Below are 27,954 nucleotides of genomic sequence, written 5' to 3' on the forward strand. Positions count from 1 at the left end.
TGCGACATAGTCCCAGAATATGTCACTCTTCATCCAACCAGAACCTGACCGCCCAAGGAACCAGCCTGGTGGCATACTTTCAACGACATCCTTCAGTGGTCGTACATAAGCAGAAACAATCGTAGGTGCAATTGTTTTACCGCTTACTATGAACATCAACAAGATGGTGATGGTTTCCTTTGAATTTCCTATTTCAATTTCACAAGCATTTTTCACTCCTTTAAGTCTAGCAGCTTACCTATCTTACGACACATAGTGAAGCTGGTGTCATTCCCATTCGTTATTCTGCCTGGATCTGTCAGAATATCTTCGCAATTCATGGCTTTCAGATATACCTCAAGCTCCCAAAACCATTTTCATATCGTTTCTTCTCTTAAAATGGCTCGTCCTTTGGCCAAGCCCTCAGGAATCGGTCTGTAAGTATTTTGTGCTGCCCACAAAAAATAAGTGTACCATTTTTTACCTGACCACCCATTTGCGAATGGATTTTTTTCCGCTGTCAGGTGTGACAATACTCTGAAGGGTGTTTAAGAGCTCGTACTTTTTCCTGGGAAAGCCACATTTGCTTAGCTGAATCAACGAATCTACCAGTTCAGCTCTAAACAGCCTCTGGAACCATTCTTCTCGACCGTTTCAGGACTTGTCCATGTAGCCTGTCTTGCAGTTTTCCTCCTGGAACACCATAACACTGGCTCGCTTCTCTAATGCTTAAATTATTTTCCGAGACTTTAAACAGTGCTTTAATTAATTGGGTCTCTTCGTACTGGTGAATTACGCATTTTACCCCTTTAGCGGAAGCCATTTTATATGAATGCGCAAAATAATATTTATTTTTATAAGTTGTGGAACAATTTTTTCGTATTTCTCATTACTTATACATTATTATTATTATTATTATTATTATTACTGAACATTATTTTAATTACATTTTAGTACTGAGTGAGGTAGCTGACTAATAGTTTTCAGGATGCGAGTAGTCAACATCCTTCTTTCTCACTAGACTTACTACTGGGTTTTGTGTGTTTAAATCTCTAATTCCTGATCCGAAAATAAATACCAAGACCTAAGCTTACAGATGGTAAAAAATGGGATTTAAATGCAGTATGAGCCATTAAATATTCTATGTATTACTTGGGTCTGCTATAGACAACCCCCCTTAAAAATGCTTACCCTAATATGTTTAAAAACAATTTCAGTGCTCATACTGTAATTTTATAATATCCTTAGTCACTCAGTCACTTTTAAAAATGACACCGCACATTGTACAATTCATAAAACAATCACACTTAAACGAACCCCTGCTCTCCATATGTTTGCGGCTGACTACTGGTTTCTCATTTCCCTCACTATAAGACACAGGAATGAGAGAGAATAGCTGACGACTTGTGAGCCAAAAGAATATAGTCATGTTCCATAGTGTGATTTTTTTTTTTAATTATGCCTAGATGACTGTCTACTGGAGGATGACTAAAAATAGGAGAAACTGCCCTACCACTTTTATTCATCTACATACTTACCTTATGCTATGAATGTTTCTATTTTATTCTGGGTATATGCCTAATTATAATACGTGATGATACATACGTGTTATTGTTTTGCCAGTTTGCGCCAGGCTGTCCAGTATGACAGCTCAATGACAAAGATGTAATTAATGTTAAGATTGCTTTGAAACACGTTTATCATACTGCAGACAGTTTAGTTTCACGAATGAAAGAAACAATAAATTTTAAACAACAATTTAAAATTATCATTCCGTTATAGCATTTTATCAGCTGACTAGACACATTCTGGTGCGTTAAAGACACAAAAATATAGAAGTGGTGAAGTATATGAACCATATCCAATAAAGATCTCATTAGCTATTGTACCAGCGCATATAGAACACTTCTCAGATCTCAAAACGGAGCTGGTGCACCATAGTGTGTTGCATCAAATAAACAAACTAACTTGTTCATGTCTCTAGTTTGCATGTTTCATGAGAGAAAATTAGCGTAATAAGGAAGGAGACATATATAAATCCGTATCAGTCCAAGTGAAACTGTGGGAATTATTTAAAAGGCATATTGCTCACATTTGACTGTAAAACTATTTATTCATAAATAGCAATAGCAGTTTCTGCCATGGTACCCTTAATAAGTGGTGTAATGCGTAATGCGAAAATTACATCTCACATGTATGCTGTACGTCATCAGGTTTATAAGTTGGGTACATAATGTTTCCATTGTCTCATGACACTTCGGCCACGCGGACAAAATTGCAGTAGTGGATTTTACATATAGTTTTAAAGTCAAGTAATAGAAATGACACTACCCTCAAAATATTAATACTTGTATTAGTTGTTAGTGTCTATTAAAACCATTCAGGTGTCCAGACATAGCAGTGGTGTTTAGTTATTTATTTAGTTTTCAAAATTCGTAATCAGTTTCTTAAAATATGTGTTTTTTGTTGGAAAACAGAGATTCGATAGGGCCCGAGAAAACAATTGCAGTCTTCGTACAACCGAAAACTTAAAAAGGAAATTAAGATGCTTTTGCACAAAAATACTGTACCTTCCTACCCATATCAGTGTTAAATTTTATTTTAAGGTACCGGTATACAATTGCTTCTCACCTGTTTGTCACGAACCTATTAATTTAACTCATGTTTTATGACGTTTGTGCTATCAAACGTTGTTATAAAAATAAAGTTTAAACAAACGGATCCAAATAATTTACAGGAACTTATCGCAATGATTCTTTCCTTTCCTAGTTCCCCCTGTCTCATCCGTCAAAGTGCTGCATCGACAGAGAATCGATGTGACAGCCAAAGCGATACAGTACATATGTTTGTTATGGTGCATTAGGTTGCGTAGCTTATGTTTTACTTATAATATGTTTGCGCTTTGTTTTTATTAACTATTGTACATCATCGCCGTCATTCTGGATTGCTTGCTTGTTTTTTACAAAGTTATGAAACTTGCTAGGTAAGGACATTAGTCATTTGAAATTTTCAATTACTCGTCTTTACAACTTTATATATTGAATTTGAATTATACATGTGTGAATTTAGCACAGTGTTCAATAATTGCGTTATTAACTAGCTATCTTTTTTAAAAAGAAAACATTGTTATATTACAGGACTTCTAGCACAAACGCACATGAATCAGTTCGAAGTCCGCTATCATTGGAAGAAAGGGAAACATGGATGGGATCGTATCAGCTAGCGAGGACACAAACGTCAGATGCATCCTCAAATCTGGGTAATGTGGAAAATCTGGAACGACTGGAAAGACCAAACAGGTGTGCAGTCAACAGTTATACCGATTACATTTATCAGATAAAATGTTTTTGTGTTCCCTGCATTGGCTGGAGGAGTAGCCGCTGCAATATTTTCTTATGCCTTTCATTTATAAGTAAGTCCATAACAAAACGTGGGAAACAAATTGCCAAGTCACATTGCTACTAACGTTAAAAGTTAAATGAACATATGGATGAAGTATTTAATGAAACTGTTTCACAAGATAATCAGGATACTGTCCTTCAGAATGAAATTTGCTTGCTACTTTTCAGCTTACTGTCATTAAGAACAACAGTCAAATAATAAACTAGATCTACCAGTATTTTGTCGCATTATTTGGTATGTAAATTGAGGTTCAGGTGAAAATATTTTATGTTTTACTGATTATCATACAATAATGACTAACATCATTCAGGTGCATAAGACATCCTCTTTGAGACCACACATAATATACTTACTAATCAGAAATAGAGCCTTTTCTGGTGTTGGAAACATTGCCTCTGTAATAAGAATGACTACTTCAATTTCAGGGTGGAACCTAGTAAAGAGATGAAGGCTGCCCTTAAAGTTATAAATGATTCATTAACAAAACCATCAGCAAAGAAGGACCTGCCTCATCATTTGTCAAATGCTGCGAATATAGTGCAGAAGGAGTGGTTCAGGGTGAGCAAACAGTTACTTACTGCCAGTGTATATCTGTAATTGAAATTTTCTATTACCAATCATCCTCTAATGTTTCACTTAAGCATTATTAATCATGAAATTAATACTCATATAAATAAGGGAGATTATTGTTACAGGTTCTGCAAAAATTGTGACCTTTTCCTATGTAGTGTTTTTGGCTGTTTAAAGATTCAGTTAATTCTTGAAAAAACAGCAAACAGCCATTCTTAATAAGTCTGTGTCTTACAAACAAATTGTGCCATTATGATTTCAAACTGACGGATCTTGTGTTTAAAATAATCTAAATTAAATTTCTCCAACAAACAGCAGTCCACCAGTCTGCTTTATTTTAAAGTCAGAGGTGGCACCCATATCTTAAGCAGTGAGTTGGAAAAGGGATCATGTTCTCAAAAGCAAATTTTTTAGGTGAGAGAGACAACGGTTTTAAGCATGTTGTCGTGGATTTGCTATGTAGCAATTGGCCTCAGAATGAAACAATATAAACTATGAGCATATTACATACTTATGTCATCAAGTGTGATCAATAATACAGTTTGAATGTACTGAATATGACTCTTTTTCCAAAGGTGGTGGTGTTGATGAGGCAACTAAGGATTCTATCATTTGAAAACATAATGTGTGTAAATGAATCCCTGATCATGTTATGGCACATGAAGGTCCATCTTGATCACAGAAATTGTACAGTTTAAGTGTTAAAGGTGGACCTTTACAAATAAAGTCACTATATTTCTGTTTCCAGTGGAAGGATTGTCTTATGAAAGTTTATACTATTCATATTCATTACAGCAATGAGCATTTGTTATGAGCATACCTCATGATTCATAATGTACCCAAAATACAGTCACAACCAGAATACAGCAAAGCAGAGAATGATGGGTATGCTTAGAACAGGTTCACTATACACTTCTTTATGTCGACATGGCCCATTCTCTAACTCAGTACCATAACATAATCAACTAACCAGTACTTCTGCTGTTACGACATGACTGCTTGTTACACCAAATGATGCATACACACATGGTGATCAGTAATCTCTGATAAACATAATTTAAAAGAGAAAAAAGGAAAAAAGTGGACATTACTCCAACTCAATTTACCCATTCAGTTATAGTTACTACTTGACAAAGAAGCTGTCTTACAGAACATAGTTGTTTCTGTTTGTAAGATTACAGTCTAGGTGTCTCATACGTAAGTGCATACTTCTGCTACTGTAAAATGTAGATCTTTGTGGTGGCCCAGTGTTAGTTTGTTTTTGGATTAGCTCTTCACTTTGTGAACCCCAACATAGATATGGTCTACTTTTCATTCTGTCCTTTTCTTACTCAGCATTGGTAGGAGGAGATGTCAGTTTGTTGGTAGCAGTGTGTGTTTGTCGAAGTGAGTAGTAGTAAACAACCTGCAATGGGAGAAATTCTATGGTATATTGTACCATCTCTTTTCCGTACGGTTGCTGTAGGCAGTCACTGGTAATTAGTCATGGTGTACATCCTTTCTACCTTTTCTGCAAACTGCCAGTTTATTCATTTCTAAGCTGAGTCCCCACATGTTTGAAACTATGATATATGTACATTAATTGCTCTGAGAGGCCAGGTGGCTTTATTTTGGGAGTATCAAAGACACTGTAAAGGAATTATTTACCAGTGGTAGAGAGTTATTTTGTAATAACAAAAATTAAAATTGGAAATGGAGACTCATTGCCACTTACCTAATTCACTGTCACAGCATCCTAAAACTACAGTTTGGTAGTTTATATGTTAACTTCTGGGTATTGTTTACAAAGCCCTGAAGGTACACTTTAATTCAAGTCTCTTATCTCAGTACTTTATGCTTTGTGTTGGTTCTTAGTAAGGTACTCTTCAGTTTTTCTAGAGGTGCTGCAAGTGTTGTCAATATGTCAATATTTCCTGTCTTCAGTTTTTCATTTACCACACGTTACGACAGTGTGCAGAACTGTTGTTGTTCAACAACACAACATGATATGACTAGGGATTCCACCCAGCGACCTTTTGTTTTCCAAGCAAATGCTTTACTACTAGACTGCCAAACCCGACATTATTCTGTAACTAAGCAAGTAATAAAACTGTGTTGTGTATACATGAAATTTTGTTCCTCATTTCACAATAATGTGATCCTCAACTAGTTAATATTATTTTAGTGGGGAAAAAAAGTTTCTAGAACATTATGGAATATTGCAACTGACGATGTCATTTTGTGGCAATACTAATCAGTGATGAAAGGAATTTTGGAATGCTGAAATGATGTTACTATCAGTTATGAAGTTGATGTAAATATGACATGATGCTTTTATGCATGTAAAGTGTGCAGATGGTAACATTGTAGTTTTAGTGCTCGTTCCTAAAAAAGGATCTCACTTGGCCTCCACAATGTATTATAAAGCGCTTCTTCCTTCAATTTCTACATCTACACTTGCATACATAATCCCCAAGTCACCTTATCGGGTATGTTGGATGGTACCTTGTACCACTAATAGTCATTCCCTTTCATGTTCCACTCACAAACCGAGTGAGGGAAAAACAACTTTGTATATGCCTCTGTACAAGCCCTAATTTCTCTTACCTTCATAGTAACAGTAAAATAGTTGTGCAGTCAGCCACAGAAGTTGGTTCACTAAATTTTCTCAATAGTGTTCTTCAAAAAGTGTGTCACCTTCCCTCTGGGGTACCCATTTGAGTTCATGGGGCATACCTGTAATAGTTTGCATGTTGATCGGACCTACTGCTAACATTTCTAGCAGCCCACCTCTCAATTGCTTGGTTGTCTTCCTTTAATTTGACCTGATGGAGATCCCAAACACATTAGCAGTATTCCAGAGTAGGTCACACTAATGTTCTATGTGTCATCCCCTTAACAGATGAACTACACATTCCTGAACTCTCTGAATGAACTGAAGTTGACCATTTGCCTCTCCGACTACTGTACTTATGTGCTCGTTCCACTTCATGTCCATCAGAATGTATATAGAGAATAAGAGTGGTCCTATTGCACTTCCTTGGAGCACTCTTGATGATACTCTTGTTCCTGATGAACACTCACCATTGGGAACAATGTACTGGGTTCTGTTACCTTCGAAGACTTTAAGCCACTCGCATATCTGGGAACCTTTTCTGTATGCTTGTACCTTCATTAAGTCTGCAATACATAAAATGCTTTCTAGAAATCTAGGAGTATGGAATGTGTATATTGCCCTTCATCCAGAGTTCGCAGGATATTGTGCCCAGAAGGAAAGCTGAGTTTCACATGAGCAATGCTTTCTAAATCCATGCTGATTTGTGGACAGAACCTATCTGCCTGAAGGAAATTTGTTATATTCATATTCAGAATATGTTCAAGAATTCTGCAGCAAGCCAAAGAATATTAGTCTGTAACTTCACAGATCTGTTCTTTTACCCAACTTGCATACAGGAGTGCCCTGCACTTTTTTCCCAGTTGCGGTTTTGTGCTTTGGAACAGTTTTGTTATAAATACAAGCTAAGTAAGGAGCCAATGCTGTAGAGTTCAAACTGTAAAACTGAACTGAGATTCCATTTGGATCTGATGGCATATTTGTTTTCAATTCTCTCTGTTGCCCCCTCTATGCCAGGAATGGCTATTTATATGTCCTCCATATGGGAGTCTGTGTGATGTTCAAATGACAAAATGTTTGTATGAGTCCTCTGCCTGAATGAGTTATTCAGTGTGAAATTTAAAACTTCGGCTTTCCTTTGGCTATCTTCTACTGTTACACCAGATTGGCCAATGAGTGACTGGATAGAAGCCTCAAACTCACGTAGCTGTTTTATGTAGGATCAGAATTTTCTCAGCAAGATGTTTGCTGAGGTATGATTTGTGGATTGATAGGCACACAAATTTCTACAAAATTTTGTCTATCATTGGTGTGTTCTATTTTGAACTGAGAGTGCAACAGTCTAAGTGATTTCCAAATTTTGTTACTAAACCACTGTGGGCCTTCCCCCAGCCTTAATCTACTTACTCACCACATACTTCCCCATAGTGCAATTTACAACCAGTTTAAACTTTGCCCATAGTTCCTGTACCTCTGTCATATAGGAACTAACTGGTATCCATTCATTGCCTAAGTAGGATGTTAACAGTTGCTTATCTCCTCCTCCCAGCAAAAACACTCTGCTAGCCTTCTTCATAGATTTATTAACTTCAGCAACTTTCATCTTTATGACATCATAATCACTAATCTCTCTCGCATAGAATTTCTGTGAATGATTTTAAAACTGTCACGGCAGAATCGAGTGGCCAGTAAAAACATTCAGTAATTAACCTGAGATCACATAGGCCTGTTACATGCGTCCAGATAAAAAAATATCTCTGTCTATGGCAATGAACACTCTCCCTCCTATGGCATGTAATCTATCTTTTCGATACACATTCCATGCCTTTCTAAATATTTTGGATCATTCTACTTCAGGTTTGAGCCAGTGCTGGGTTCTAAGAATAATCTGAGCATGTCAGCTTTCCTGGATTTTTACTTTTTGTAGACCTCATCCCATTGATTCCTGCAAATGTGTCAGTTTCATTGTTGTAGTGAGTAGGGTTGCAGTGAGTTACAGTGAGTAAACAAATAAATTAAGAATGGAGCAAATTAATGAACAAAAGCAGAATGGATGAATGTTGTCACATTGCTGCATTGCTGTTTGTTGGCAGTTGTTGAAGCTCTTGGACAATTGTAGAGAAGCATCATCATTCAGTTTAGTCTGATAAGTTTCTGGCTGTTCACACCATCCAGCCATAAATAGTATCAATTTGGCCGCATGGGTCAAGAAAGCTGGTGGTGAGAATACGAATGAGTCAATTTAAAGTTCATGTAGAAACTCTACTTCACACTGTGACAATCTCTCTCTCTCTCTCTCACTCTCTCTCTCTCTCTCTCTCTCTCTCTCTCTCTCTCGTGCTTACGTGCAAACACCACCACCCCCTCTCTTCCTCGCATGAGGGGTGTGTGTGTGTGTGTGTGTGTGTGTGTGTGTGTGTGTGTGTGTGTGTGTGTGTGTGTGTGCGCGCGCTTCTTAGTTCTTTTGACATAGTTCTTTAAAAGCCATAACAAAATGTAAAATCAGATCTGTTTTTCTGTTCCAGATATCAGGGGGGAAGAATGTTGATCCCTTAGCTGTGGAGGATTATCTTGATTATATTGAAGGTTATTCTTCACAATTACTGGAATATGTAGTCAATATGACTGACATGAGTGTAAGTACATATAACTGTTTCAGTTGTGTAATAGTCACTCAGTATAGACTGAATATTACATGCTATGCATGCTAGTGTTGGAATTAATTGAAATTTGTCACTGTAATCTTTTGACTGGTTGTATTATTGCTTTTTGATTGTTCTCATTAGTTCTATTGCTCACCTCAAGGTACTAATTTGATTGGTATGTCATTGATAAAGGAAAAAGGAACATGTCTAACTTCGAGGAGCTGTTGAGGTGCTCACAAAGAAACTAATAAATAACATGAGATTTTTTTAAAGCTGTTTCATTAAGCTGTAACAAAAGTATGCAATTGACCAAGGGATAAATTGAGGTGGGGAGAGATGTACTTAACAAAAATAGTAATATTTTACTTCAAATCAAATGTTACTGCAAGCTGTTCTCATTTAACAGTTGGTTCAGTTATTGTTTGCCATTCCTGTAGATCGTGAAGCACATGAATTTTTAGCTCAGTTGCATTACAGTTTGTGAAAATTACAACATTGAGAAATAGTGGTTCAAATGAATTCAGTGTCTGGAGGGTGAGGAGAACTAGACTAGACTAGACTAGAGACACTGCTTACATGTAATAGCATTAGCAGCCTGTCGTGTGTGATAATTTACTAGAAACTCTGTAAGTTTTAGGGCTTTCATATGCAGTAGAAATAAATAAAGAAGTGTCAGTAAGCCACCTTAAAGTCAGATGTTATGATATATCGCTACGCGAGTGTGAATGTTGGGTCTCCAGAAGATGGGTGTGTCGCATCATAACATTTTGCACCATACTGGACTTCTTGTTAAGACATTAATGTGCATGTTGTATCAGCAGATAGGCCAAAGCTGTGTACAGTGATGATTGGGAATTAAACAATGCAGTGTTAGCACAGCACTAGACGGTGACCAACTTGTCCATCTGACTGTAACAGCCTATACAGCATGCATCACCTCAGTGCTGCATCACTGAAACAAACTTGTCAGTGGCAACTGTTTGACCCCATTCTCTGGGTGGTTCATGCTGTATCATGCATGAGATTGCTGCCTGACATTAGGCACACTATCAACCTTAATGCTCTATATTGTGATATTGCATCATTTGATGCATGTATGAATTTTTTGGGTATTTATGTATGTATACAAATGGTGAAGCTCCAGCTCTAGACCCTATATTCAGGCTTGGTGATGCCATTAAGGAGATCTTTTTAGGTTCTGATAAGCTGAAATTCAGTCTAATCTACAATCTTAGAGATCAGAGAGTGTTCTGTCTTTCCAAAGAGAGATTACTAAAAAAAACCTTAAAGGGAGATGTGTTACCAGAAATCAAACCTGGATCTCCACCTTTCGCAGGTGAGGTGACACCTATTGTATTATCCAAGCACACTTCTTTGGCAGATTAAAGGATCAAATTGTCCCTAGTTAACCTCTGTGCCTTCCATATCCTTCATAGGCTCCAGTGCAGTGCTGCAGTACCAATACCTCACAGAGAAGGATGCATGAGTGAATGTGATGTAAACGACAGCTTCACAGGTGGTACTGAGACTACATATTTTTGGTCTTTTGTGAAGGTGAACTTCAGTAAACATTGGTGACAAGTTAGAACAGTGTACTGGACTTTAACTTGAATGTGGTACTATGCCTTTCAGGGTTAGTCTGTCTTACCTGCTGTGCACACAAGTATGCTTTAAGGAACATCTACAGGCTTTAACTTTTCACTTGTTTATCTCTATATTTACAGTGGAGACATCTTGCAAAAGTGCCAACTTTACAGAATTGTCAAACAGTCTGTAGGAAGTTTGGGTGGTACAGAGTGGGACTAGTGACAGGTTTAAACTGTGGTTTGGTATGATAGGCATGCTAACAAAGCACAGGGCTTGCAACTCTGAAGAGCTGGATTCAAGTCCCGGCATCACATACATTTTTTTAATGTGCCCCAAATGTTTTGGTGTGTATACGCTGTTAAAAAATCAAAACGAGATTTAAAAAAATTATATAATCCTAACTGACAATCATAGTGCACATTTTTATTTTTTTTAAAGTGACTTTTATTGCAGATTACACAGTTTACACAGTTTACATTGAGGCAGTAGGTATTAGCAAATGTACTTGTTACTGTTTCTGCAAAATAAGCCATCTGGAGTGGCGTTGTATTTGTGGTAGCTCTAGTGGGGAAAACAATTTACTGCAAATGCAGCCAGCACTAGTCACACTCTTAACCAAACCAAAGATAAAAAGTCAACATTTCCACAAAAATACTTTGCCTTTTCTACATACATACTCTCCATAGTAATCCAGAACAGAATTGTAAAAACAATAAAAAATGTATCAAGCTGATTTTAGAAATGTGTGTTCTTGCTTGGGACACATTTTCATTCTCAAACATCAGTTACACAATAATGAGCAGGCACTATTACTGTTTGCCAAATTGTCTTCTGAAGTGACTTGTCGTGTATTGTTATATTGTGTGTTTGTAGAACTTTGGGGCTTTGATTTAGAGATGTTTAATCTCACGAGACGTAGTGAACTATAAGCAGTGAGTGCACTCAACTGTGGCTGTACTGGCACACTGAGAAGGCACTGGACACTCATTCAGGAGTATGGAGGTTCAGATACACATCCCAGCTATTCAGTTATAGGTTTTCCAAGGTTTCACTAAATATCTTAAGGCAAATACCTAGAGGGTTCCGTCAAAAAAAATATTGAAAATTTCTTTCCCCAATCCTAGATAATGATAAGGGTGCAGTGGTGAACCATTGCATTTTAGATGAGTTCAGATAATTGCCATTTGGATGGTAAATCAGTGTGTATGTTATAGCAAAAACAAAGAAAGAGTGATGTTAAACCTAGAACCACATCTGTTTCATTGCTCACAAATACGTACCTTTTATAAAGTAGAATTAGGTTATCTCTTCTCTTTCTTCAGTTTTCAACCCTGAGGTTCATTTGACATCCTTGATCAGCCCTGGCAATTTTGTTCTTCATTGGCACCTTCTGCTATTGTTCCAATATTAATTACACTAAAGTTTAGGAAAACAAATACAAATTTTCTACAGCAAAACTGAGACTTTTTATACTAAATTTCATGCAGTTGTTCAAGGCAGCAATTGCACAGCATCACACTGTCTTCTTCTTGTTTAAACCACTTCATAGTTGTCTCAAGGCATGAAATGAAATGATTATTCACTGGATGTTTCTTTTTCTATGCGACAGTTGTCACAAGGCTCTTAGCTGTTAACAGTGACAGTGGTTTCATTGTCCATCAATATTTTATAGCCAAGCTCTCTGCCACTACATCTGTATCGGTTGTATTCTTCAAACCACAGAGATGCTATAATCAACCCAACCATTTCTCATAGGAATTCAATGTTTAGTTGCTCTTGAATTTGATTGATAAACTCAGCTGATAAAGGAGCTTCTTCCAAGCTCTTTTGCTTGTGTAGTACCGTCGACATAGCCCAAGCTTCTTCTGCCATGATAAACCATCATTCTAGTTGATTTCAGTGCAGTTGCTGAAATGTTTTTCATATTCCTCCTCCATCAGAGCAGTACTGAAACAACAGTTCTGAAATAACATTCAAGGCTTTCAGAGACTCCCTGGTCCTTCACTCGAAGGACTTCAGTAATGTTGGGAGGGGGAAAAAAATAAAATTCTATGTTTCTTTTAGTTAAATGTGTGAGGTTTGGCTTAGGGCCTTATCAATCAACAATAAAATATTTCTAGAATTTCCAGTTATGATTTTATTCTTTTTGATTTGAGTGGTGAATAGTGTCATATAAGTCTATAACATTCCTTATATCTATGAATTTTTTGGTTGTTGTATGTAACCAGTAATTTTTTATTCCCCCATAGCACTGCTACTTAATGAAAGAAAGAATTATCAAGGTTCACTATTGAGGACCTAAATCTTGCAACTTTCTTATATTAAATGTCGAGTTTACCATCTGGAACATTTTAGTTAACGAATGTTCCATTTAGGCTTTAGGCTAATTAGTGTAGTATGTGTAGTAGTCCCTATTGAATTTAAATTGTGGTAATCTTACCCAGACTTACTAGAATCCATCTACGTGGAAGGTTCTATCTCTTTTTGCAGTTAAATATGAGTTTACAGCTCCAAGATGCTAAACCCTCGAAAGTTGAGGTGGACAGCAAGGCATATCTGTCACTCGACAAAAAACCTTGGGAGACCATTCCACTGCATCCCATCCCATATGAAGCTTCTGCCTCCGTGCGCGCTCGAATCTCTCTAATTTTACATTCGTGATCTCCTTGGGAGGTATTAGTAGGGGGAAGCAATATATTCGATACCTCATTCGGAAACGCACCCTCTCGAAACCTGGACAGCAAGCTACACCGCGATGCAGAGCGCCTCTCTTGCAAAGTCTGCCACTTGACTTTGCTAAACATCTTCGTAACGCTATCATGCTTAACAAATAACCCTGTGACAAAACGCGCCGCTCTGCTTTGGATCTTCTCTATCTCCTCCGTCAACCCGACCTGGTACGGATCCCACACTGATGAGCAATACTCAAGTATAGCTCGAACGAGTGTTTTGTAAGACACCTCCTTTGTTGATGGACTACATTTTCTAATGACTCTCCCAATGAATCTCAACCTGGCACCCGCCTTACCAACAGTTAATTTTATATGATTATTCCACTTCAAATCGTTCCACACGCATACTCCCAGATATTTTACGGAAGTAACTACTACCAGTGTTTGTTCTGCTATCATATAATCATACAATAAAGGATCCTTCCTTCTATGTATTCACAATAAGTTACATTTGTCTATGTTAAGGGTCAGTTGCCTCTCCCTGCACCAAGTGCCTATCCATTGCAGATCTTCCTGCATTTTGCTGCAATTTTTTAATGCTGCAACTTCTCTGGATACTACAGCATCATCCGCGAAAAGCCGCATGGACCTTCTGACACTATCTACTAGGTCACTCCATGTGCCATGCCTCCCATCTGTGTCAACTGCGGAGAGAATCCTCCCCCTTACTTGCCGGATTGTAAGATTCAACAGAAGGAACAGAAAATAATCGAATACAAGACACTGGACCAACTGACCTACACTGAGGCTAACGGAAATTTGAATGGCTTCATGCCATTCGCATGACGTCATCTTATGCCGCCGCTGTCACTCCTGTTACAGCGCCATCCATTTCACCACATAAAGTCAGCTCTCAGAGATGAAGGACCACACCTGCCCCCTTGATGGTGGGGGGCACTTCCCTCTCTGTTGCTCCTGCATCACCTACTTTGGAAGCAACACACCCCCAACCCTCAGGGATATCAGTCCCCACTTCTGCGCTGGAGAAGCATAAGTCTTCTTCGGCTCCTCTCGCTAGGAAGGGGTCCCTTTGGTCACTCTCTTCCCAGATTTCTACTAGTGGGAAAGATAACACCTGCCAGTGGCTTAAGAGCCCAAAAGTAGCTGGTCGTAGGGCTTCACGCTCATCCTCAGTCCCAGAGACTGTATCAGTGAAGTCCTCCCAGCCGGGGAAACCCAAGAAGCAGTGAGAGAAATCCAAAAGGAAGATCCCCAAGACCAAGGGAATTGCGGTGGGACGCACACCACCGCTACGCACAAGCTCTGCACCTGCAGATGATTTGGAGATTCTGGCATCCACTGAGGACCTAGATCTCGCTTCACCCTTAGACATAATGGATATAGATTGCTCAGGCAATAATTCAGTGCAGCATGTGACCCTGAGGCGTAAACTGCCTCATTAAACGTTCCAAGCCTTCCCAGTCTCATGACGACGTCATCCTCCAATGGAATTGCGGTGGTTTCTTCCACCGCCTGGCTGAGCTATGGCACCTGCTTTCTGCATTGCCCTCCAGGAAACCTGGATCCCGGCAAAGCGGAGCCGTGCCCTCCGCGGCTATAAATGATATTACAGGAACCATAGCGACTATAATCGAGTGTCAGTTGCGTTTGTGTCTTAAACTCAGTCTGTAGTGAAACTGTGCCCCTTCGAACCCTTCTCGAAGCTGTGGCTGCCAGAATAAGGATGTCACAGGAAATAACTGTCTGCAGTATACATATTCCTCCAAATAGTGCAGTGCCCTGAATGTATTAGATGCACTGATTGATCAACTCCGTAAACCTTTGCTACTTTTGTGAGATTTTAACGCTCATAACCCCCTTGTGGGGGTGCCACCGTGCTTAATGGCCGAGGCAGAGATGTCGAAAATTTACTGTCTCAGTTCGACCTCTGCCTCTTATAAACTGCGACTGCCACACAATTCAGTGTGGCTCATGGTAGTTACTCAGCCATTGATTTATCAATTTGCAACCCAGGACTTCTCCCATCTGTCCACTGGAGAGCACATGACGATCTGTGTGGTAGTGACCACTTCCCCATCTTCCTGTCACTGCCCCAGCACGAGGCCCACGGACACGTGCCCAGATGGACTTTAAACAAGGCAGAATGGGAAACTTTCACCTCTGCGGTCACCATTGAATATCCCCCATACGGAAACGTCGATGTGATGGTTCAGCAGGTGACATCAACAATCCTTTCTGCTGCAGAAAACGCGATCCTTTGCTCTTTAGGATGCCCCCCGGTGAAAGGCAGTCCCTTGGCGGTCGCTGGAAGTCACTGAAGCAATTAAGGAGTGTGAGCGAGCTCTACAGCAGCATGAGTGTCACCCTTCCCTGGAGCACCTCATAGCCTTTTAAACGGCTCCGTGCCCTCGTTTGCCAACTCATGAAACAACAGAAGCAGGAGTGTTGGGAGAAATACGTATTGACCATTGGGTACTGTACATCGACCATTGGGTACTGTACATCACCTTCCCAAGTCTGGGCAAGGATCAAACGTGTTTTCAGGTACCAGAACCCAACAGGTGGTAACATAAATGGCGTGTTATCTACTGACACAATCACGATCGCCGAGCACTATGCTCGAACCTCAACCTTTCGCACTCTCCAATGGTAGCTGGAAGGGAAAGTCCTCTTGTTCACTACATGCTCCATTGAATCCTATAGCGCCTCATTTACAGAGTGGGAGTTCCTCAGTGCCCTTGCACATTGCCCCGGGACTACTCCTGAGCCTGATCGGATCCATAGTCAGATGATTTAACATCTCTCATCTGACTACGAACGACATCTCCTTGTCATTTTCAGCCGGATCTGATGCGATAGCATCTTTCCATTGCAGTGGCGGGAGAGCACCATCATTCCGGTGCTCAAACCTGGTGAAAATCCACTTGATGTGAATAGCTATCAGCCTCGCCAACGTTCTTTGTAAGCTGCTGGAACGTATGGTGTGTTGGGGTGGGTCCTGGAGTCACGTGGCCTACTGCCTCCATGTCAGGGCAGCTTCTGCCAGGGCCGATCTACCACTGATAATCTTGTGTCTCTCGAGTCTGCCATCCGAACAGCCTTTTCCAGATGCCAACACCTGGTTGCTGTCTTTTTTTGATGTACAAAAAGCGTATGACACCACCTGGTGACATATCGTTGCCACATTATACGAGTGGGATCTTCGAGGCCCATTCCCAATTTTTATCCGAAATTTACTGTCGCTTCGTACTTTCTGTGTCCAAGTTGGTGCCTCCCATAGTTCTCCCATATCCAGGAGAATGGGGTCCTGCAGGGCTATATATTGAGTCTATATCTATTTTTAGTGGCCATTAATGGTCTAGCAGCAGCTGTAGGACCGTCCGTCCCACTTTCTCTGTATGCAGATGATTTCTGCATTTTGTATTGCTCCACCAGTACTGGTATTGCTGAGCAGCGCCTACAGGGAGCCATCCACATGGCGCAGTTATGGGCTCTAGCTCACAGTTTCCAGTGTTATGGACTTCTGTCAGTGCTGTACCGTTCATCTAGAACCAGAACTTTACCTTAATGATGATCCACTCACTGTAGTGGAGACATATCGATTCTTAGGACAGGTTTTTAATGCCCGATGGACTTGGCTTCCTCACCTTCATCAGCTTAAATGCAAGTGCTGGCAGCACCTCAATGCCCTCTGCTGTCTAAGCAACACCAACTGGGGTGCAGATCACTCTACGCTGCTGCAGCTCTACAGAGCCCTTGTTCAATCCCGTCTTGACTATGGGAGCCTGGTTTATGGTTCGTTGGTGCCCTCAGCATTGCGTTTAGTCAACCTAGTGCACTACTGTGATGTTTTGCCTAAGAGGCAGAAACTTTCAGGACGAGTCGGGTGGCCAGCGTCCCGGTGGAGGCCGGAGTCCCTCCATTGCAGGTTAGGCATGCACAACTGCTGGCCAGTTATGTTGCACATGTTCGTACTCTTGCACATCTGAATTACCGTTTCCTTTTCCCAACCACGGTGGTTCATCTCCCGCATCAGCGGCCCAGGTCAGGGCTTCCAATTGCAGTTAGTATCCGATCCTTTCTTTCCGAACTGAAGTCGTTGCCTTTACCACCTATACTTGAGGTCCATTCAGGTACACCTCCATGGCGTACACTGATGCTGCGGCTTTGCCTTGACCTTTCACATGGTCCTAAAGACTCGGTTAACCCCCTCGGCTATCTACTGCCACTTTCTCTCGATTCTTGACATGTGCCTAGACCATGAAGTGATTTACACCGACGGCTTGATGCCTGATGATCATGTCAGCTTTGCGTATGCCCATGGAGGACATATTGAACAGCATTTCTTGCCCGATGGCTGCAGTGTTTTCAGTGCCTCGTGCTCTCGAGCACATTCGTTCATGCACTTCTGTGTACTGACTGGAGATTGGCTTCTCTGCAACTGACCTGCAATCAGTACTACAGTGCAAGGTTTTGCAGCTTTGGGAGACGGAATGTCATAACCTCAGTACGCACAAAAACTGCGTGCCATTAAGGAGAATATGAATGTGTGGAAGACCTCCACGTGGGCCTCTTGCTGGGACCCTGTGGTTCTCTGTTGGCTCCACATTGGCGACACTTGGGTGACACACGGCTACCTCCTGCGCCGTGATGACCCACCTCAGTGTTGGTACTGCGCCTGCCTGACAGTGACCCGTATATTGTTGAGCTGTCCGTCTTTGTCTGCCCTGCGATGGACTCTTGACTTACCAGAGTCGCTGCCATTAATTTTAGCTGACAACACGTCATCAGCTAATTTAGTTTTACATTTCATACATGATGGGGAGGTTGTATCATACTATATAAATTTTCGCACATGTCATTTGTCCCTTCGTGTTCTCCACTCTAATGCTTTAAAGCTAGATGTTTTAATGTGTCGCAGAGTGACTGGCTTTTCCTTTTTGTTCTTGTAGCCATCCAGCTATGGTCATTTGATCTCTTGTTTTTATCACTTCTACCTGTTTCTTGCTTCTCTCTGTGTTTTTTTTTTTCCTGTTTTGTCCATAGCAGTGTTGGTTGTCCTCCTGTCGTTCTTCTGGTTCTTCCATTCTGTTATTGTGCTGTACGCTTCCTTTCTTTTCTTCTTTTCCTTGTGTAATTATTTTACCAGGAACAAGGGACCAATGAACTCACAGTTTGGTCCCTTCCCCCCTCCCCCCTCTCTCTGTCCTCCCCCTTATGCTCCTTTAAACCAACCAACCAGCATCTTGGATGACCACCTCTCGGTTCTTTCGCTGTGAGGTGGTCATTTTAACCAAGCTGCCAGGCTGCATATTGGGCACTGCCTCTTTAGCCATTTGTGCAGTGGTGCTCCAACCCCCCCCCCCCCCCCCCCCCCACTTTGTGCACTTTGCGCCCAACTTTGAAATGTATGTCATTTCCTAATTTTAACCGCTTCCATTCTTGTTGTTCTTTTCTGTCTGTGTTATCAGCCATTTTAGCGAATGACACAAGGGCTGTTGACTGTGTTTTATTTTTTATCCCTCATAACAGTATGGCAAGGGCCATTTAATTTTTAGTTATAACATGGGATAAAATCTCATAGTATTGTTACATAGATGTTGAGTAAGATGATGTATAAAAGTAATGTCAACAGAACACTTGAGAAAGGCACATATTCCAAAAAAAGCTCGTTGTGAACCTGTGTAATCAACAAGAAGTAAATAATTTGCTGCTATATTTGTCAAAAGCGTTTTTTAAAAAAATTGTATTTCCTTTTACATAGTTCAGTCACGTTAATGTGACCACCGCCCATGTTCAAAGTCATTGTGCAATAACGACTCATGGATGGCAGGTGGCAGCACTAGCAAAAAATGTTTCAAATGGCTCTGAGCACTATGGGGCTTAACATCTTAGGTCATCAGTCCCCTAGAACTTAGAACTACTTAAACCTAACTAACCTAAGGACATTACACACATCCATGCCTGAGGCAGGATTCGAACCTGCGACCTGAGCAGTTCCGCGGTTCCGGACTGCAGCACCTAGAACCGCACGACCAGCGCAGCACTAGCAGTGGAGGGTATATGAAGCATGTTGGAGGAATGTGGACAACAGTGCAGTCATTGTGTAATGCAGAAATAGAGTGATTTAGCTGATGTGCAAAGGGACATGATTATTATTTTTCAGGCCAAGGTTAGAAGCATTTCCAAAATGGCTAAAGTTATAAACAGTTCATTTGCTGCCATGGTTAAAGTATACCATGCATTGCAAAGTGGCACAATGCAAAACTAACGCTGAGGGAACTGTGGTGCAGTGCAAGCCATAAATGATGGGTGAATGGGCTGAATGACTGCTGCAGATATCTGTATGGGCAAATAGATGGGCAGCTATTGAGCAACTGACTACCCAGGTGAACCCAAAGGACTACTATCAGTCTCGTCCACCACCGATCAGCAAACATTGCTGTATATGGGCCTCAGCAGCAGGTGCCTGGTTCTTGCACCCATACTGACTGCTATTTGGTGGCAAGGAAGGATGGAATTTGCATGTCATTACTGCAACTGGACATCCACAGAGTGGTGATAGGTGACCTTTTCAGATACATAATGATTTATGCTTCATCAGGCAGGTGGCTGTTTGCACGTATGATGTGAAACATCTGAAAGCAAATGTCCTGCACAATTGTTGGAGGGATCTAGGCTGGAGGGCATTCCCTAGTGATCTCGTAGTTCTAGAAGGCACAGTGGATCAACACAATTATGCATCTATCCTTGGAAACCATGTCCACCCATACAAGCAGTTTTTTTCCTCTCTCTCTCTCTCTCTCTCTCTCTCTCTCTCTCTCTCTCTCTCTCTCTCTCTCTCTCTCTCTCTCTCTCTCTCTCCCTCCCTCTCCCCTTGGTACCATGGCACCTACCAACAAGACAATAAAATGTGTCACACAGCTTGCACTGTTTGTGCATGGTTCGAAGAGCACGAGTATGAGTTAACTGTACTCCCTGGCCACCAAACACCCCATATATAAACAAAATGGAGATTCTGTGGGACCAAGTAGATGGAGCTGTTCACACTATGACTACTTAACTGAGAAACGTAGGACAGCTTGCCATGGCATGGGAGCTAGCATGGCTCCACATCCCTGTCGGTACCTTCAAGAACCTCACTGACTCTCTTCCTGCGTGCCTCACAGCGGTCCACCCTGCAAAAGGTGGCTATTCAGATTTTTGATGGGGTCACATTAATGTGATTGGACAGTGTACTTTTTAGGGAATTAATTCCTAAACTGCTTACAACTTTTCACATATTTAAGTCGTTTCCAAACTTTTTAGAATTAACAATTTAGTCATGTATGTCCAACACACAGTGGTAATATTTCAGATCATTTCTTATTCTGAACATATGCTAAATCTCCTTGATCTACCACAACTTCTGTACATACACAGGTGACTGTTGTGTATTTTCTTATCTTGCCTGATCCTCGTCCTCCTCCTCCACCACCACCACCACCACCACCACCACCACCACCACCACCTATGGCACTTCTCTCTTCCAGTTTCTATAGATATTAGAGACACAATGTCTCTCTTTCATTTTTTGATTACTGTTTTCTGTCTACATATATACTCCACAAGTAACCTTACTGTGGGTGCTGGAGGATATTTTGGGTTCTATAATAATTTCCCCTCTTTCCTGTTCCATATGCGAATGCGTATCATCATGACTGTAGCAGCAGCCCGTGTATGAAATGAAACACTGAAAATGGAATGGTCAGACTAAGCAGGTGGTCATACCATCCGAGTTCGAATTGGTGAGGTTCTGCTGTATAATTTTACAAATATTTCTTGGAAAGCTTGTGTTAAAACATAAAGCATCATCATGTGTGTAGAATACGTTGGTCAGAAATGAAATAAGCCTCCACATGAACTCAGATTTCTTGGATTTCCTCATGATGATTTTGCAAGGTGTATATGAGAGGAAGTAATAAGTTGCTAAAATCTTCTTTGAATGTATTGTCTAGGAATTTTAACTATAAACTTGCCCATGATGAACAGTGCCTCTCCTGTAGCATTTTCTGGTCAAGTTTAATGAGTATTTTCATGGTATTGTAGATACTGTTAAGCTTGCAGTGAATCTGCTGTCATTGTGTGTGCACCTCCTGTATTGATCCTACCAGATAAGGGTCATAGACAAATGATTGATACTGAAGAATAGGTGAAATGAGGGTTCTTGAAGCTTCCTGTATTGTGGGTGAACTAAATTTCTCTAGAATTCTTCCACTGAATTTGGATCTGGCATCTGTTTTTCCTGGTATCAGTTTTGTGAGTTCATTTGCCTTCAAACCAGTCTGGATGCATACTCCTACTTATTTAATGGTTGTGATTATTTCCAGTGATTGGTCACCAGTTTTGTAATTTAACAGTAGTGGGTCCTAATGATTGTTTATGTGCAATATTTTTCATTTATTTGTGGAGATTCAGCAGTCAGTTCCTGAGCCAACCTTCAAGCCTGTGCATGTCTTTTCCTATTTGAACTTTAAATGCTGAAACCATAAATGATACAAAATTTATTTGCATTAGGAAATGCAGGAGAACCTCATTAATGTGCTCTGTATAGGACTGGGAGCATGGTCAGAACACACAAAGGTCTGATTACCAGAGGATCACTTTTATTGACTAGTAACATTACAGAACTGTATAGTATTCAACTGAAAATGCTACATGAAATATTGTTCTATGTTAAGATGGTAACAAAATGAAAAGAAAATGTTGACACACTAAAAAATTTACACAAAAGTGTAATGTTCAATAGTGACTGTACAGTCAAATACATCGGTATTGTATGTTAAGAGTGAAAGTATAACAACTCCGCATACATTATTCCAGAAATCACACAATAGAAAATGTTCTGTTCTTGAGCAGGATTAGAAAAGTCAGTAATATTCTTTTGCTTAGCAGATGACTCCCTTGATTTTCACATGATGATCGACCATTTCCTAATCCACAAAATGTCTATTGAAGTAGACATACAGCTTTGTTCGATATACTGAAGAACTACATAAAATTCATTAGTAGCATCACAACTGTAGCGGCAGTTCGTGAATGTAACGAAACACTGAAAATGAAATGGTCAGACTAATTGGGGGTCAAACCATCCAAGTTCAGATTGATGAGTTTCTGCTGTATAATTTTACAAATATTTCTTGGAAAGCTTGTGTTAAAACATAAAGCATCATCATGTGTGTAGAATACATTGGTCAGAAATGAAAATTTATGTAATACCTGTTGAAAACATGAAGTTTCAAAATCTTAGAACAAGGTAGGATGCAGTTACGCCATGTTATTACTTCATTCTCTATTATAATTCCAAAGATGTGGTACAAAGCTGTACATGGAAGTATTTAATTCAAGGGGTAAAGGTAACAACATGCCAAATACTAGAGGCACTGAGTCACAGAAAGGCACATAGTCAAGCTTGAGAGCTATTTGGGTAGCTATCAGTTTTCTTTATGTGCCATACGGCTTAACACCTCTTCTGTGTCAGGAGTTGTTATCTTTGCTCTTCAAATTATTTACATTGCACCCAGATTTTCTATTACTGTGTTGAAAGTTTTATTTGTCATGCATGAAACAAAACTGAATCCAACATGTGTCTTTACAAATCATTAAATTTCTTTAATTCATTGCTTGTTTTTAACAGGGCAATACTGCACTTCATTATGCAGTTTCCAGTGGAAACTTTGATGTAGTGTCCATATTACTTGATTCAAAGGTATGCGACATAAATAAACCAAACACTGCTGGGTACACGTGTGTAATGCTGGCTACATTGGTGAAATTACGCAATGAAACTCATAGGCAGATCATCCGGAGGATGTTTCACCTGGCAGATGTAAACATAAAAGCAAAACCTGTAAGTTGTTTCTTGGTTTTTCGTGTCGTACTTGTATGAAAAATAGTGTAAATGCTTCAGTACACATGCAACAAATGTTCACCATTGTTAGACTTGGGCAGTATTTTACCATGCTGCTTTAAAAGTTTTGTGCAAACTGAGGTGACATGCAACTTAACACTTGAATTTGTAATATCAGGAATTGTAGTATGAACCATTGACAGGTCACTGTTGTCTTCTTCATAGCAGTAATACTATGTTTTAACCTAATGATATGCTTAAAAGACTACCTGCCACATAAAGTAGTGCACAGGCCTGTAGAAAAGGGCTGAAAATGCTTTGCTTTCAGACAAAATATTTTGTTAGAATTAATGTCGTGTATGTGGCTCAAAATGCTCTGCTTTCAGGGCAGAATCTTTTGTCAGAATTAAATTTGTGTGTGTGTGTGTGTGTGTGTGTGTGTGAGAGAGAGAGAGAGAGAGAGAGAGAGAGAGAGAGAGAGAGAGAGAGAGAGAGAGAGAGAATATGACAATAGACTACTGTGTTTGTCACCCTTAAGTACTTGCCTGTCCACTGCTTAGTGCCTCCTATGTGGTGCATAGTCCTTTTTTCTTTATATATAATCTCCTGGAGTTCCCATTATGGCATTTGTTAACATAAAATGGGCAGGCTTTTTTGTTGTTTTTTTCCCCCCAGAAAAGTAATGTTTGTACTAGAAGCTAGAAGCTATTTACCATGATCATATTTAAAGGGACATTTGCCACTTCTGTTACTGGAAACTTTCTGCAACACCACATAATTGTGAAGTCAAATAAGCTTGGTTCACAATGTAGTGTTGCGATTTCTTACTCTCTTGTACCAGAACGAATTAAGAAATAATTGTGTTAGTTCTCTATTTTACATTTGTCTCTTGTCACATAATTTTGTTGCAGAATGACCAGTGATAAAATATTATTTTCAAAATTGGCACACTGGTTTCTGGTTTGAAATACTACAAAAAAGCAATACCATGTGAAATATTTATGAATCTTATGTAAATTCAGAGATGTTGGTATGAGCAGTTGATTAAGAGTGTAGTGTGCATTATTTCACACTGTCTCGTTCATAAAGAAATTGAAAACACTTCTGCTGTTCTGTTTATTAGAAAATATTTTGAAAAATTGTCATTCTAACATAAGTGAATAGTAGAATGGCTCTTGAAGAAGTTTTATCTGATAATATTGTAAATAAAATATTTGTATTTTAGGAATTGCAAATGGATAATGTTATGCAGATACCTCATATCAGGCAGCTAAACATCTATCCTGTTTTTGTTTTAGAAGAAATAGCATGTTTGTGGTATCTAGTGTTCATTTGTTACAATTTATCATTCTATGTTTCTTGATGGCAGAATGATGAATGACAAAAGTTTGATAGTGTATGACAGTTAAGAGTTGAAAGATAATGCCAAGGTGAGATCAAATAACACATATTTGTCTTTCATTCTCAGTGAAGTATTGCATATTGCCCATCTGCTGGGTTATTAATGATGGTCCACTCTTCACTTATTTGGTACATTTCAGCTGTCGTTCTAATGTATCTTGGTAGCAGAATGACAAACAGTAATGTAACAATTTATAAAAATATTTGCACTGAGTTAAGTGGTACTCAGAACAAAGTAATTATTTTAGAAACAGTGGGAAGGGATATAATGTATAAAGATTATCCTGCAGGCAGCTGCTAGTATTTATTTGTGAAAAACACAGACTTCAGAAAACGAGAAAAAATGGCAAAGAAGATGGAGTAAATTAGATTTGACTGAAAGTACACTCAATACAGTTGATTTATATATTTTTTTCTCCTCTGCCCCCTCTCCCCCATATTCCCACCCAAACCAGTAGCACAATGAAAGTATTTTGACCATAGTTGGTCATTGTGTTGCATTTAGCATTTGAATTCTTTATTTTTCATAATACAGTAGAATTGTTAGAGTAATAATAACTGTACACCAATGTTTGTCAAAATTGCGTCATTAAGAGCATACATGTGACTGAAATGAACATTGTGACACAAATTGAAGACATGACAGTATACAAATGACTGGATATATACTATTGTAAAATTGGGGGTATACAACTATAAATGATCTGACTTAGAGAATTCAGTGTGATGTTGAAGCCTACACACAATGTAATCAGTGCTTCTAAATCTATGAAATAGATGTCCCTGGTGGCAATTCTGTGTAGTTTTTCCTCTGTGTGGTTTTTATGTGGGCACACAGAGTATTGAGTATTACTGGAAACCATTACAAATAAGTTGCAGACCAACTTTATCCCATGTTCCATACATGGTGTCGAACAAATGCAAATGCCAGAGTTCTACTGGTAGCCATCAGAGAAGGCTTGCTCATTCTTCATCATGTGTGGCAGAACATTGTCTCTTTGAAATGTAACATGTGGATCTGCATGAAGGAATAGCAGTACATAGGACTCAGAAGCCTCCCTGAAATTGTGATTACTGTTCAGATTGTCAGCAATATGTTGGACCTTGATAACATGTAGTGGCCAATGGCATGAAGAAAAGAAAATTGGAACTCAACATTGTGGCCTGCCAGATTGTGGTCATCGTTATAGGTTCCAAAACATTCAGCCCTCTCTGTAAAAGAGGTTGAAGAAAGACTGTTGCAAAAATACTTTCCCAACCAGTGACTACATTCGCATGACCATTGTAATGTGAGGAATTTGCAATTTTTAGGGATCAAAAGCAGATGCGATGTAATGAGTTACCAGTTCACCCCTCAGCTTACAGCACTGAACCATCTGTATGGACAGCTTCACACTATTTACAAGGTTCAGCATCAGGCGAAGACTCCAGCCCTAGGTGTACAATTCAATAGTAGGTATATGTGTGATACAAAAGTAAAGGAGGGCAATTAATCCACTTAATTGTCAGTGTGTGCTCCGGAACATGACTGATGATGTCTGTGCCCCTCATTTATCTGCCGGTTCTCCACAGGCGTTACTGTTGTAACAGTGTCCTACACAAACCAAAAGAATCACAATAAGCAAAACCATTTCCTGGAGAACAGTGATTCTGTGCCCTTCAAACTCTTTCACAGTGTGCATGTTAAAGGTGCATGTGAACAACTGCTTTCTCATTTCCACTTCCTTTGATGGCTTTAAACCAATTCAGCATTGTAATAACACTGACTTTTCCACTCACAAAAGACAGGATGCAGCTGGTTCTACAAAAAATATATGGACAAAAACTGCAGCATCTCACATTGCTATGGAACCCTTTACTATTGCATTTTAATGGTCATTGTTTTGATGTCAAACTGTCCTTACACTATGACAAATTCAATAAAAGTCACTTAACTCAGAGGCAGTGGATGAGCAGTTTGCTGAAGACATGCTCTTGCTCTCTATTGCAACGCAAAAACTGCAGAACTCCTGTGCATCCTTATAGAAAATGATGTGCAGAAACGTTTCAAAGAGTGGGAGAAACAGATTCAGATGTATGTGGACTCAAACTGAACCGCATTTGGACAAATAATTGAGCATATTTGATCAGTACACAGATCTGCAATATGAGTCATATTGTTTTTGTGTTGGAACAACACGCGATCTAGTGTGTAAATCCCTCGCCTTTCCTGAGTATGGATTCATTCAGTTTTCTTTCTTTCTTTTTCCTGTGGTGTTTTAAGTTCAATGTACATGTCTGCACAAGTTTGGCAATCAGTAGTTGTGGTATTGTTAGCTAGGTGAGCCCATCCACAATGGCAAGGTCATACCACATCGCAAGGTGAAAATCGATTTTTAATTGTTCTGAGGCCAAAACTGCATAAAAGCAAAATGAATTTGGTTTGTAATTGTCATGAAACGGGTGCAAGACATTTTCAATATGCTGTCCACTGATCAAAGTTTTTCAAGGCTCATGTTCAGAATGCATTGTGCAGTTTGTGCCTTCAGTTGAGTTACATTCATAATTTGAGCACTGAACACAACCCCTCTCAATAACCCCACAATCAGAACTCATACACATTAAGATCAGATGGTCTGGATTGGCAGGCTGTAGGAAAAAAAAGACACCTGATAGGTATAGCATCTCTGAAATTTCTCTGCAGCAGGCACTTCACTGGCTGTGTAGTATGCAGGGGAGCACTATCTTACATAACAATGGTCCTACCAACACATTCCACACTGTAGAAGGGTTGCAATGATGGTGTGCAAAAGACTCTCATAGCATTTACCAGTGATTGTACAGGTAACAGGACCCACAAGAGTCAGCTATTCGAAAAATATGGACCTGCTATCAACCCATACTATACAGTCACCTGTGCAGAATGAAATGGTACTGGTTGACGGGTGTGAGGATTTTTTGTTGTCCATATTCTGCAATTCTGCATATTGACGTGTTCTTGGAGATGGAAATTGGCTTTGTATGGCCAGAGAATGTTCTGTGGCCATTCATTGCCCACTTCCAGGCAAGAAGTTCCATAGTGAATGTTTGTCCTCAGGAGTGCAGGCTGTTTCATTAGATTTTATGAACAGTGTTCACAGGCATGTCCAATGTTCAGGCAATTCCTGATGCACCGCATGTTTGCGTGCCACTGCTCTAATCTGTCTCGCGTGTGTT

At 39.8% G+C, this 27,954-nt stretch overlaps 1 protein-coding gene across 2 annotated transcripts in view; it reads left to right on the plus strand.

Moving 5' to 3' along the window:
* The window catches only part of LOC126297996 (KN motif and ankyrin repeat domain-containing protein 3), a 381,284-nt gene that overhangs the window by 331,307 nt on the left and 22,023 nt on the right, over window positions 1-27,954 (plus strand). For both annotated transcript variants that reach the window (XM_049989312.1, XM_049989313.1), the window contains 4 exons: window positions 3,117-3,278; window positions 3,807-3,939; window positions 9,070-9,180; window positions 23,146-23,358. In XM_049989312.1, coding sequence (XP_049845269.1) covers window positions 3,117-3,278; window positions 3,807-3,939; window positions 9,070-9,180; window positions 23,146-23,358 — 619 coding nt within the window. The remainder of the gene's footprint in view (window positions 1-3,116; window positions 3,279-3,806; window positions 3,940-9,069; window positions 9,181-23,145; window positions 23,359-27,954) is intronic.

The sequence above is a fragment of the Schistocerca gregaria genome, chromosome X, assembly GCF_023897955.1.
Source record: "Schistocerca gregaria isolate iqSchGreg1 chromosome X, iqSchGreg1.2, whole genome shotgun sequence".
In the NCBI taxonomy this organism is placed as follows: domain Eukaryota; kingdom Metazoa; phylum Arthropoda; class Insecta; order Orthoptera; family Acrididae; genus Schistocerca; species Schistocerca gregaria.